The sequence below is a fragment of the Centroberyx affinis genome, unplaced genomic scaffold, assembly GCF_046629955.1.
Source record: "Centroberyx affinis isolate AG114_WGS23_722 - 3 ecotype Tasmania unplaced genomic scaffold, CSIRO-AGI_Caff_v1 ptg001696l_1, whole genome shotgun sequence".
NCBI classification, from domain to species: Eukaryota; Metazoa; Chordata; class Actinopteri; order Beryciformes; family Berycidae; genus Centroberyx; species Centroberyx affinis.
The window spans coordinates 109417-122500 of record NW_027280112.1 but is presented as its reverse complement, the minus strand read 5'-3'; the positions used below and the strand labels follow the sequence as shown (position 1 = coordinate 122500).

General features: G+C 40.8%; 1 protein-coding gene across 1 annotated transcript in view; it reads right to left on the bottom strand.

Annotated features, from left to right (window-relative positions):
- The window catches only part of LOC139651643 (piezo-type mechanosensitive ion channel component 2), an 81772-nt gene that overhangs the window by 59680 nt on the left and 9008 nt on the right, over nt 1–13084 (bottom strand). The window contains exons 2-4 of the mRNA XM_071528644.1: nt 12715–12810; nt 7493–7618; nt 1842–1884 (exon numbers count right to left, since the gene is read on the bottom strand). Coding sequence (XP_071384745.1) covers nt 1842–1884; nt 7493–7618; nt 12715–12810 — 265 coding nt within the window. The remainder of the gene's footprint in view (nt 1–1841; nt 1885–7492; nt 7619–12714; nt 12811–13084) is intronic.

The following is a 13084-nucleotide window of genomic DNA, read 5'->3' as shown; positions in this document are numbered from 1 at the left end:
TATATTTCAAGCTGTTCTCCAAGTGTAATTAAACTGTTTACAATAAACAAAACACTCATGATTTCGCGGCACAGGTTGCACAGAGAAATCTGAACAAATCTTTGGATCGTGACATAAACAACTGGCTATTTCAAAGAGCAGCAACACCAGAACCAATCTCACTTTGGCCTTGAGTGGATGAAAAAAGCCCGTAAAAGTTAACAAGTTGAAAACCAAGTGCTAATCAACACAATGGAAAACGCACATTCAGATAAATAGTCGGCTCTTTGGCTCCCGTTGGCGAGTTTAATCTAATCAAGGGCGTCTGTTTCCATGTGATGCCTGCTTTATTGTTGTGAAGCTCCGTGCATCATATTCTCACATGGATGAAAGAGATGGAAATCCTCAGTGCCAGACAGGGTTGAGCCAGTAACTGTTATGACTCGTAGTTTCCCTTGCTTATCACATGAGATGTATTACAATAACATTAGCGGTGGTAAAACCCGTCTTCACTGTCTATAAGGGCCACAGCGGGAATCAATCATGCAGCCTGAGCTCAAAACTACAAATATGCAAACCACAAAATATGTTCAAAACCATACAAATATTTGGTATTCAGTAAGGGTTTGAGAAGGTCAGGCTTGAGGAGACAGAGTGAGTCTCTCCTTGAAAAGATACACAACAGCTGGGAATACTCATTAGATCCCTATACATCTGACTTTAGATCCTGTCTGCATCTTTAAGGTTAATGGAACATCCTACAGCATCTCTTCCATACAGGCCAGGAAACAGGAGAAAGCATCCGCCTGTATAGCACATGCAGACATAGCTGCACTTATAAATATATATGTATATGTTCCTCAACACCAACAGGTAAATGCGGGGGGGGGGGGAGATAAATTGTTTACAGCTCAGCTTCCGCCACTTACAGTACACTATCCACGGAGGGCTGCTGAGTACTGGAAAAAGGACGTGGCTGAGTTTGGACATTCCCGTACTCAGGAAACCACATTTAATACGATCACTAGGGGGTGGAGTGGGGGGTGGGTGGGGGTGCAGGGTGTGGGGGGGGAAGACAGATACGGCAGCAAAGGCTTTGAAAAATAGGCCTGTCAACTGATTGTCAGGCGTAATCAGGTTTGGCGTTCATCAAGGAAATCGCAGAGGGACAGGTTGGGGGCGTTTACAAACCCTGTCAGGTGACGGGCCAGATGCAAAAAGTGTTTTTTAATGTTGTTGCGGTGGTGCTATATTTAGGACACTTTGTAAAATACTACTTGTAAATATACTGGAAGATTCTGCTCTTATATCATCCAGGTAAGAACCACATGTATGATCTTTCAAAATCTTTACATAGAATTGCAACTCCAAAGGCTTTTACTGTTGGTTTTGAACAGAGCAGACATTTTGTCCCTTTAAGAATGAAGCATCAATGCCATCATCGTCCTGTATGGGTCGTGATATTGCTGACCTTTACTTTCATCAGCCCACAGTCACTGGGCTGAGTCCAGAATCATTTCCTGAAAGCGACGGTGTCTGGATTGGCCGACTGGGAAAAGGCTTCATGCTCAGTTAAACAAAGCCCACAGTCACACACTTTATGCTGCATGATCGTCAGGGAAGATGTAAGTCAGAAACATTTTTTTTTTTTTTTTTTTACTCTGCTCTCCAAAGGATTCGTGTTCTGGCTCTCATCAAGCTAAAGCCTATCTTCAGTACTGCCAAGTGATTCACAGAAAACTCTAATGAGTGTGTTGTCAAAATATGTTGCAATATCATTATCAGTTTTACATGTTAGTGCACTGAACACTTTTGTTGTGGTAGTGATGAGGGATGGAGATGGAATATCATCAATGTCTTACCTCTCAAAGCCAATTTGCCTTATTGATTTCTCCCACATGGAACCTGGGCAAAAACACAGGAAGACATTTATTGAATATTAATATTGTTGGGTAAAGAAATGCAGCATAACCCCTGGCATAACACTTAATAACATAAATAGTCACTTCATATGAATATCAAAAATAGTTCTATATGGGTGGTCAATGAGCACAACTGTCATATAACTATTAGCTGAGTATTAGCAAGAGGAGTTCATTTCCAAAACAATATATTGGAACATATATATAACATAGATAAAGATTAGGTGTTGATAGCAAATATAGAGAGAATATTTATAGAGAATCCAGATCCAGTCTGTAAATGTTTTATTACTTTTTTTGGCAAGGACTTAGATCATCTACCATCCTTTAAAAAGCTACATAACTTGTTTTAAATCATTTTGTAAAAGTAGGAATCATTTTTTCATATTTCATCTTAGAACAAAACTCTTTTGGTGAGCACTGTAGGGATACCCTAAATGTACAAACAAGAAAATAAAATATTTCACATGATCTTTGTTCCCCCCCCTTGAACTGGTTGAAGTGTTCCTGAACGTCACTCCAGAGCTCAAAGCGACATTTCCAGGTATTCAACTCACACATTGAAGGAATTGCCAAAGGCTGATTGGCCTTTGTTCCATTGCCAAGACAAACATAACATCAGTTTGGGTCTTGAGAATCTTGTCTCAGTGACACATCGATATGGCAGGGTGTTTTGTCAGTTTATTAGGCGGCTAATTAGGTGTTGAGCGGCTATAGTGCTGGAGGTTCTGGTCTAAAGAGCGAGGAGTGAGGAGTGTGAAGATGTTGAGACACACTTCACTGACAGCGCTCAACACAGACATTAGACAAAGTGTTTCATCAGGACGTCTTTATCTGCAAGTGGACAAACCCAAACCATTTGTTGCAGATTGTAAAGCTTAAAAACAAAACCCTTTCAACACCAATTCTTGTCAAAACAGTATAAGACTTCTATTCCAAAATGTTACACATCAATTTTGGGGGAAAAGAAGATCATTACCTGAAGTTCATCATTCAATATCTCTAAAATACAGAGGATTCAGGCTGTAAAAGAGATATTTTTTTTCAACCATGGATTTATGTTAGCTACTATCCTTTAAAAGGTACCATTAATCTTTATGTGAGAGAAGGTGTTACTTTTGTTCAAATGCTGGATATCTCATTTTGGAACAAAAAGCTTCATATGCAAATGGGAGATAATGCATTTCTACAGCAGTAAATATCCTGTTAAAGTATAATCTTAATAGAATCTTCTCATAGATGACACACCCCAAATTTCCAATAAGAAATGAGTCATAGGAACAGGAATTCCAGTCAAGGTGGGTCAGAGGAGTAATGGACTCTCAGAACAAAACTTTTGTGTTACAGTATTACTCATCAGTGGCAAAACAGCGGCCTGGTTATTGACAGATTTTATAAACTGTATAAAATTAAACTAACTTTTATAAACTAAAATTGTATTTTATTTTATAAACCCATAAATAGCAGGGTGACTGTCCTGTCCTTAAAAGGTAAGGGCAAAGTGTCCAAAGTGTCCAAATCCCCATGTCAGCAAATAATAGAAATGTCTGTTTTGGGAAGGAATAGAGTAGAGGAGTATAGTTTTGATTAGTGTTGAGCAACAGAAATGTGATGAGAAATTGTGATCCTAATGTCACAAAACATCTGTGATGGGGGGAGCACACTTGATCACACCTTCACCCACTTCCCATTCCTCCAACATCCAAGCCAGGCTTCTACATAGGTGCTCACCCTCACAAGCACAAGGGATAGTTAAATCAAATGTTGTGTGTGCTAAAACATTTTTTTACTTTCCCTATAGCACAGAATGACCGTAATATATCTGTGTTAAGTTAATAAGGGCAGGTGCTGAGATTTTTCGCTTTCAAAACTCACTTTCTGGCCCGTACTCTGTTTTAGAACAACAACTCCTCACCCGTTGGCATATCAAGACACTCCCAAACCCCATTTCAACAGCACAACGATGGAAGAGGGTGCTATAAGTGACTGAGCGGCATCTCCATACATTTCAGCTACGAAAGCTAAAAAGCCTTAGTCTCAAGCCAAAACAGCAGAAGACAAAGCAGTATTATTATTACAGTACAGTATATTTCAACGTGATATCTTCACTAGACTTTTCTGTTGGATCTCTGCTCTAATTAGCTACCTTACTCGTCTCTATTGTGAAAATGTGACTTTATTGTTTGTGTCAATTACAGGCCCGTAGCTCAAGGGGACAGAAGGAAGTGCGTAGGAAGAGATAAGGCGTATCAATGTTGTTGCAATTCCTTCTAGTCGCCGACAGAAGCTGATAGAGGTCATAGCTTACTTAATGCCCCTTTAAGTCTTCAAATAGAAACCCTTCAGCTCAAAATGTCAGCACAATGACCACAGGCAAAACAGAGCTATTTCAGGAATGCCCGAGTCCAAACATCTGCAACACCTAACTTCGCCCAGCCCAAACTGAACCTACAGGTGCAAGAGGAGATCCATCCTGCTCATGAGATCATGCACTTGGAATTCCAGAGGTGAAGTCAGGCCAGTCTCATCCATAAGGATCTGTGAGGAGGAACGTTGTGCTGTACAGTACGGGAGAGCCCGAGTACAGCGAGGAAGGTGTTACTTCGACAAAAGTTGTGTTCGTTGAGGCGAGGCCGTCTTCTGCTCCAGCCAGGCACCAAAAATACCTGTCGTCAGACTTTATGTGAGCATCATAAAACGCCTTTTGTACTTGCTGGGCCGTTAACCTCTCCGCAGCGCTTTTCGCACTCTCTCTTCTGTCTCTGGGGCCTGTTGCCAGCTGCCCTTTTCCACAGAGACTGATGATTTGCAGCGTCAACGATTTCGGCACGTCATAACTATTATCTGACAATTTGTACACCGAGGGAGAATTCAGTGAATTCAGTGTCGCATTCGGAGAACAGTGGAGAGGATATGTGTGGGTGGGTGGGGATACGGGGGGGGAGGGGTAAAGGTCAGCGCAAAGGAGCGACTTCTAAAGGGGCTTCTGAGGACTGCCAAGTGTCCCGCAGGAGCCAAAATGGCTATTCACCAGGCCGTTTACTGCTTATGAGCTGGTGAAATGTCCATCGCCATTAGACATGGGTCAAATCGCATGTGCAATTCCTTTTTATGGTTTGTTTTAACCTGCTTAGTCGCCAGATGGGTGGGGGGTTGCCACGCAGGACAATGAGTGCCAAAAAGTTTAGACAATCACAGGAAAGTATTTGAAAGTCAGTCAGTGCAGCATACTTTCTGTCACTGACAACTTGATCCTATCTGAAGTGTTTTGCTGTAATGAGATCCACCCATCTGATACTCCGTGGAAATTAATACAAAACGCGTATTATTTGCAAGTGCAACTCGAGCCACGTTGAGTCAGCACAGAGGAATGACAGATGACTCCAAAGGAAGCCAGGCCCGGCTCATCTGGTGACCAGTCACTGACCTGCTGCGGCGGCTGGAGATGTTAGCTTTCTGGAAGGGTTTTCCCATTCATACTCAACTCAGTTTACTGCTCTAATGGCTTATTTGGCTCCAGCGAGTAGAGACACGGAGGAAATGATATAAAGTTATCTGAGGGGGAGGATAACCGCCTCAGCGCAAAGGAGGACTTCTTGTTTATACTCGGTTGCCAAAAGGAAAAGGGTGTCGAGGGGCTAAATATCAGATATGGAAACCTGAGATAAGGCGTTTATTCGTTGAGCAGAGGCAGTATGTCAAAGGGACAAAGAGTAATGTTAGGCTTCCTGTTTCATATGTTAAATAAAAATAACTCCAAATAGCATGACATTAACCCCAGGAAGAGGAAATCCCAACAATATTTACACAGATCTTCACAGTGGCTCACAAATAAGATGTTTTCAGATGTTTCTTTTTAGTATTGTATAGTATTATCCAAACTTGCAACATTATTAAGAAAAGTGCTTTACAAATGTGGTTGTCAGTTCTTCCTTTACGATACGGACAATTACTTTGTCTCTATTTTCTTTTTAGCGCAATATGAATCATTTCTTCAAGGCTGTCTGATGTTATATTTCTTCACCATGTGCCTCATTAATTGTCTAATGACAGCCAGGATCTAGCTGTAAAACAATTCTGAGCAGCTGAGGGCTCAAACAGGGATTTCACTGTTAAATGTTGCAGATAATTACAAAGGATGTTATTCATAAATGCCACTCCGATGGAGCTTTATGATACAAGAAATGGCAACAGGAACGATAGAGGATGGTACTTCTAGAAAATATTTACTAATAGATGTTTCATGATTTAATACTAAATCTGCCAATAACTAAATCTATTTTTAGCTAAATAAAGCATAAACCAAACACAAAAAATATATAAATATATAGAACTCAAAACAAATCCACAAATAAAATAAAATACAGTCTTCTACTGGATCAGTTTTCCCTGCAAGCTGCTAATTGCATGGATCATATTCCTAAATTACACCACGGTTTGATACGTCAAAAGCTGCGGCCCTTGAGAGCTCAGTAATAAAGATTTTCTTGAGCCAATATTTAGTCTGCTGACTCTGAGCTGTGCACTGTGCATTTTCGCCTGAGGCGATAAGGTCTGTTCTGCCTTTTGAGTAATGATGGCTGTGCTTCGATGGTGGAAAATTAGTTTTACCTCCATTAGAAAGTACAAGTCATTAGAACACAAGGTCAGGGTCTGTCCCGTCTAGACACACTCAAATTTTACAGTTTGATACTGAGTTTCATGAGAAGCCCGAGGCCAACTATTAACACCTTCCCAACACTCAGTCAGTAGCTTGCAGTGTTTTCTTAGCAGGCAGCAAGACATTTATTTTTTCTAGGTACCATATGGCACAAGGAAGCTAATTAAATCGAGGAATGTGTTATATTCATAAATCTAGACTATGTGACAAAATGTAATAAGAGTGAGGATATTTCTATAGTTTTTGAATTATTATTAGAGGGCATAGTTTACCTCAATGTATTGCCCTACTGCTGCGAAGGGAGCAATGTCTTCACTTCGTTTTTTGGATGGAAACTTTCCCTCAGGCTGTGAAAAAGCTACACCTTCCTGGTGATACACAACCCTGTGACTCCCCTTCAATACCTCAGGTCAGAGTTTCAGCACAAAACGACCTATATGATGGATGGGACACACGTGGGTAAATAAAAAATAAAAAGTCTTTGAGCTACACGGGGGCTCAAACAGTATGTAGCCCAAAAAATGGCTTTCTCAATTGGTACTAACACTGCCAGGGTTCAGGGTTTGATTCCCATTGGGACCACCCATACTGAAACTGTATGCACTCATGGTAAGCTACTGTGGAAAAGTGTCAAGTGTCACATGATAACTGAAACAAGAAGGAAAAAAGACTTTTAAGAGCTGCAGACCTTTCTCAAGACATACAGGTTGCTTCTTGCATGCCTTTAAAAAGGTTTGCAGACCGCAGTAACAACAACTGAAAAAACACAAAATCAATCAATCAACTGCATTCCTCCTGACTTTCGTTCATGGATCCTTTCTGGGACGCTGAGCTGAGTTTAGCCCGTGAAGCAATGTGATTTCTATATTTACAACATGGCCAAACCCCACTATCATTACAGCCTTGACCAGAAAGGCAACAGTCTACTCACAGTTGAAGTCGGAGTCGATGGAGTTCCCGGCCAGCAGGCTGTTGACGGTGATCTGATAGATGATGTGGAGCAGCAGGAAGGTCATACTGGTGAAACACAGGGACTGGAGCAGACGCCCTGTGTGGCCTGGGGAGGAGGACAACCACGCTGAGTTCACAACGTAAAGGGTAACACCGCTCAGTTTAAGAATTTCCATATGTTATTCCATTTGTGTGCAAAAGAAAAAAGTCTCTTTGCTGGTTCGTTGACCTTGACTCAGAGAGCTTTGTCCAGGATTTACACACAAACACAATTTTGTTCCCTCTTTAAAAGTGCTGCCACTTTAAAGGCATTTTGAATGAGAATACCACTCAATTTAAGAATTCTTATATGTTATTCCTAAAAGAGATCGATCAATATTTGCGAACCTGGAAAACTTTCTCCCAAAGCAAAAACAAGAGAACAAAGACTCACACCTGTTTTGTCATCAGGTATAAAGCCCAGAGCTGCTCCATAGAGAATGAATTGGGAAAGACGGTGAAGCTGACCGGGAGAGCACCCAAGGGGGATTTTCGGGGGATCAGGGCACATATTGTGGTTCAGAACTGGCAACACTGCTATAGAGCAAAGCTTATTTCGCTTGAAACCTCAAATAAACATTCTGGCGGTCCACAAAGCCAAGCTCTGATTCATTGTGTAAGGAGCAGCTCCAGACTTTACACCTGATTACACCACAAGTTTGATTATCTGGTTTCTGGCTTTGGGAGAGTCGTTCATATTCACAAATAACTTGACAGTCCGAGACTACAGGAATAACATATAGGGGTTCTGAATTGGAGCGGTGCCTTCCTGTAATGTGAGTAAAGAATGCAACCGTCCTCATAAGCCATGGATCTAACTGATCCTGGATGGGAAGGATGAGGGCAGATTGAAGAGCTACCACAGCTGTTCAACACATGGTCATTTTATAGTGCACCTACAGGTATTTGGGATAATTTCAGGAGTTGTTATGGTGATGATTCTCTACAGTAGGCTTTCTCAGACCTCCTCTTAGTGCGGAAATTAACATTTTCATCCTCAGGGAAAGGAAAATGCAATGAGACACCTCTGTTTTGATAAGAGAATGACAGTGACCCCCTGTTATCCACAATCATCCCTTTCCTAAAAAAAAGATTAGATTGTCCAATGTATTAGCATGGTTTGGTCCAATGGTTCTTCACAGGGGAACATCTCCACCAGGCCAGCTCTCTCTGTGCAGCCTCATTAAATTTAATGCATCCTTGTGGGGAACACTTAGCAGTTTTACTATAGTATGGCACCATATCCTGGCTAAGGTGAGGTGCTACTGCCGAGCAGCAGGCCATCGTGGGCTAACCTTATCAAATGCGCCCAACAACAGCCCATGGCAGGCTTGTTAAATGTTGAAGTGAAAACAATTTGTGCTAATTTCCCATTGCAATTCCCTCGGCATTCACAAAGAGGGAAAACAATGCTTGTAAATAAAAGGTATGAGGACTGTTAGTGAGCTTCTGGGCCCAAATTGGTCCTCAGGCTCTGGACAATGCAACTGCTTTGGCTCTGTCCCTTTGTTTCCTATTTGTAACAGATTTTTTTTTGTTGTCCGACTGCCATCTATCTTGGTTGCGTGACACTCATCCTGAATTAGCATTTCGCTTCTCTTCGTTATTCAGTCTCAAAATGCCATCCCTAGAGTACTTTTAAATGCCGCCAAAATAAAGGCCATTGTTCAGTTTGAATTTAACAGTCACTGCTTTTTCCCTAATCAATCAGAGAGTCTGAGTCTTATCCATTCAACACTATAAAGTCCTGCTTTACCCATGCGGTCTTGCCAGACGATTGTTTCTGAAAGGACCAATGAAATGGTTTGAACACCAATGCAATCATTTGGCCGCTCAGAGGAAACCAATGCCAGAACCTACAAATGAGAAAAATTATCTATTTGGCAATAGGGAGAAAAAGTGTCTCAGACCATTTAAAAGGGTTTGATAAGAGAAAAGCACAAACTGAGCCAAAGTAGGTGATATGTGAAAACCAGATACCATCTGTTAGATCCGCAAACTAATACATAAACCTGATAAACCAGCTACAACATCAAATATTTATACAACTTTCATATAACTATACTGAAAGACTCCCTGAGGAGATAGTCACGTCAGTGCCCATTCAACAAGGCATACAGTATCTACAGGCTCTTAAAATGTCTATTACCCATATGGGACAGAGACAGTTTATATTTTGTTAATGTCCATTGAGAGTTTAATGCCTTCAGGGGACGTCGAGTCGAGGAAATCGCAAACAACAACAGGTTGCATAAGATATTGTTCCTCTCCAGTTAGGACTGGAATCTTGTACTGACGTATCCTTGGGCTTACTGCATTGGTGTGGCTTTTAAAAGAAAATTACACCTAATGAATTATTCATGTTTTACATCTGGTTTAAATTAACAATACCGATTTAAATGCCGCATGTCCTTTAAGATTCAACAGGCAAAATGAAACAGACCATCAAAACAAAGCACTGAATTTAGCTCAATCCCTTTTCTAATTCCCACTAGTACAATTCAAAAATGCAGAGTGTGTCTCTGTGCATGATTAGATGTGTATTTTTAAAGTTTGTGCTGTCAGTGTGTATCTACGCCTATAGGAGGTTTGAATATGTCAAATACAGGAAGTGAACAATTTAAATGCTATATGTCACAGCCAGGAGCGTGACATATAGCTTACTTTCAAAATGTAACTCTACAGATTACTGGCTATCTGCTTCAATTTATAATCAGCGACATAATTAATTGGATTATCCCATTTGGTTATGTAACTACTTGTCATTGCTTTTGAATTACCTTGCGTCCAAAATCTATAGTATCTGGAGTTAAATGGACAACTGACAATTTCCAATACTCTCATTTGAATAATGTTATTAGAATCATTACCTGCAATTACTTCAAGTACAAGTAGAATTATATGTAAAATAATATGGCTGTGTGCCAAATCAAAATGCATTTTTAAAAATATTTTGAGTAATCCAACAGTTAATTACCTATTTTTCAAAAGTATCTGTAATCTGATAATTTTGGTTTGTTTTAAAAAACTGTAATGATTGCAGGTATCAGTGTTTTGTAATCAGATTACAGGAATCCTATTACATGTAATGGTTTACTCCACAGTCCAGTTCACTGTATCCTCCTCATGCTGTATCTCTCTCAGCCTGCATCCCTCCTCGCTGACAGCAGACAGATGGTACATGTCCTGGCTGGCGTCCCACTAGCAGAAAGATCAAATACCAGCCAACGCCTGTGGCAATTTACATGTATTCACCTCTTTTATGTTTCCACATCATCCAAACTTCCAACGTACACGCAATAGTGTCTGGAAAAGTTACGTAAACATAACCTAGTGGAAATCTACCAAAGTCAGCTTCAGTTCACAGGCGAAGTCCCTCATGAAAAAGATATGTTTTTTTAATTAAGTTGGACTTCCTTATTAAATTAAGCTGTCGCAATAAAATCTGTGATCTAAATATACATTCTGAATCACAGTCTGAATTCCTTATGTGAACAATAAATGCTTCTAACACAGGAAAACAATCCCAAACCTTTCTGAGCGTGAGCAGGCGGAAGTGTCTCTTCAATTACGTTGTATTACAGTAATATTACAGTTGATAACCGGTGTTCCTCTTTAACTATCAATTCATCACTTATTACTTATTGTAATTCGTTTTGGACAAAAGCGTCTGCTAAATGACGTAATGTACTGTAATGTAATGTAATGTACTTCTTGTGGGCGGAGAAGCGTCCATACCCAACGTCAGAATTGAATTTGGGCAAATACGGGAAAATTACAGTCTAAATTAGGGCGGATGGGACTTCTCTGTTGCAGGCGGGTGCATCTTTACATAAACATCTTGCCTACTGCAGCTTTAAAAACTGTGTAAAACCATACATAACTGGAATTCGTTGAACCACGGTTGAAGTCAACAGCTATCCGAGACATGAACATTTTGCTTTACTAGAAGACTTCTCTCTTTAACTATTGATGAGAGCGTAAGTGGTCCACTTTCTCCACTCTCTCCTCTCCTCTCCTCCCTTCCTCTCTCTCCTCCTTTACTTCCTGATTGTTATTTCAGCTGGAGACGAGCAGAGACAGCTCACCGACTGGATGTTGTTCCTTCCACCGATATGGCTTTATGTATTATTAAACACTGCATGTGGTCTCCTACAGAAACCCCTATAATATGAGCGGTGTGGGAGGCGTGCCGTTTAGTATTTTGCGGTGAGGGAGGTGCAGAGCGGCGAGGCTGAACTCCGTCAAGCTCTCCTTCCCAACCGCAATCCCACACTCATCGGCCCGTAAAGAGAACAGCCACCTCAGTCACTTCTCATAACCCTCAGAGGCTGATTCTCATTTGCATTTTTTTAGAAGATGGCTGACCGCTACACATACCTACATCAAAGGATGATGTGGATGCTGACGCTGGGTTTGAGGATGGTGGTCATTTAGTAAATTATTTTTTAAATCAAACTTTCAAAAAAAGCTAAATACCACGCTTCACCTCAAGCTTCTCCTCGGCTGCATTAACTAATATCCCTTGTCAAATGCACTTAGATCATGGTATTACTAAATAAAAACCACCTAAAGAACCAGTAGAGCCTCAGGAGATATTTTTCTATCGTCCTTTGATAATTACACTGGTCAGCCATTTTCAAAAAACAGTCCTCATCCCAAACGTTTGCTAAATCTTTTTCTCTAATTTTTATAAGCTCCTTGGAGTTTCTTTGTCTCGACTGCACAGCTTGCGTTTCCTTTTTTCTTCTCTTTTTGTTGTGTTTTTACCTTTTGTATGTACAGGTATGTGCAAATAAACTACACCTAAACCTGAGCCTTAACTGCTTTGCCTAACAATCTGCATCAACTGGACTTCTGGTTTGGATTTGGTCCTAATGGATCATACCTTTCCATCTCCGACCTGGCTAGTCATGGATCATTTTTATTATTGCAGATGGACCCATGCCCACGCTAGCCGAAATTACCTTTCATGGACCGAACTCTATGCCAAATCCATCCTCATCTCAAGGAAATTAAAGTCCTGTGGAGGAGGACTGGTTTATATTACACAGAGAACAATATTGAGGGGTTTTTGGGAAACAGACTGATTCTCCAGGCGATGGACAGGCTAAAGCTATCGAATACGTGATAAAGAATACTTTAAAGAGAATTGGACCTTACCCTGCATGGTTGTGCTTGTGGGCTCCGCGAAGAGTGGAATAAGCAGGAGATAGATGAGGTAGACGAAGGACAGGCCATTGTACCTGAACAGGCAAGCTGCAGAAACAAAGACACAAACAGATTAAACAGTTAAGCTTTTCATCAGTGAGCAGAGCCCATAATAAACAATAACAGAAACCATACCAAACATGAACATTCACCTCCAAATATCTAACATCACAGTAAAATACTACCAGTTGAATTTGTGATTGTATTGTTTTGTGTGCTGCACTGCATTGCATAACTTCTAACAGTAAATAAAGTAGAGAGGCTGGCAGTGAAGCGGTAATAAGCTGCTGGTTCAGGAGCCGTCACTGAGATCAGCTACAGA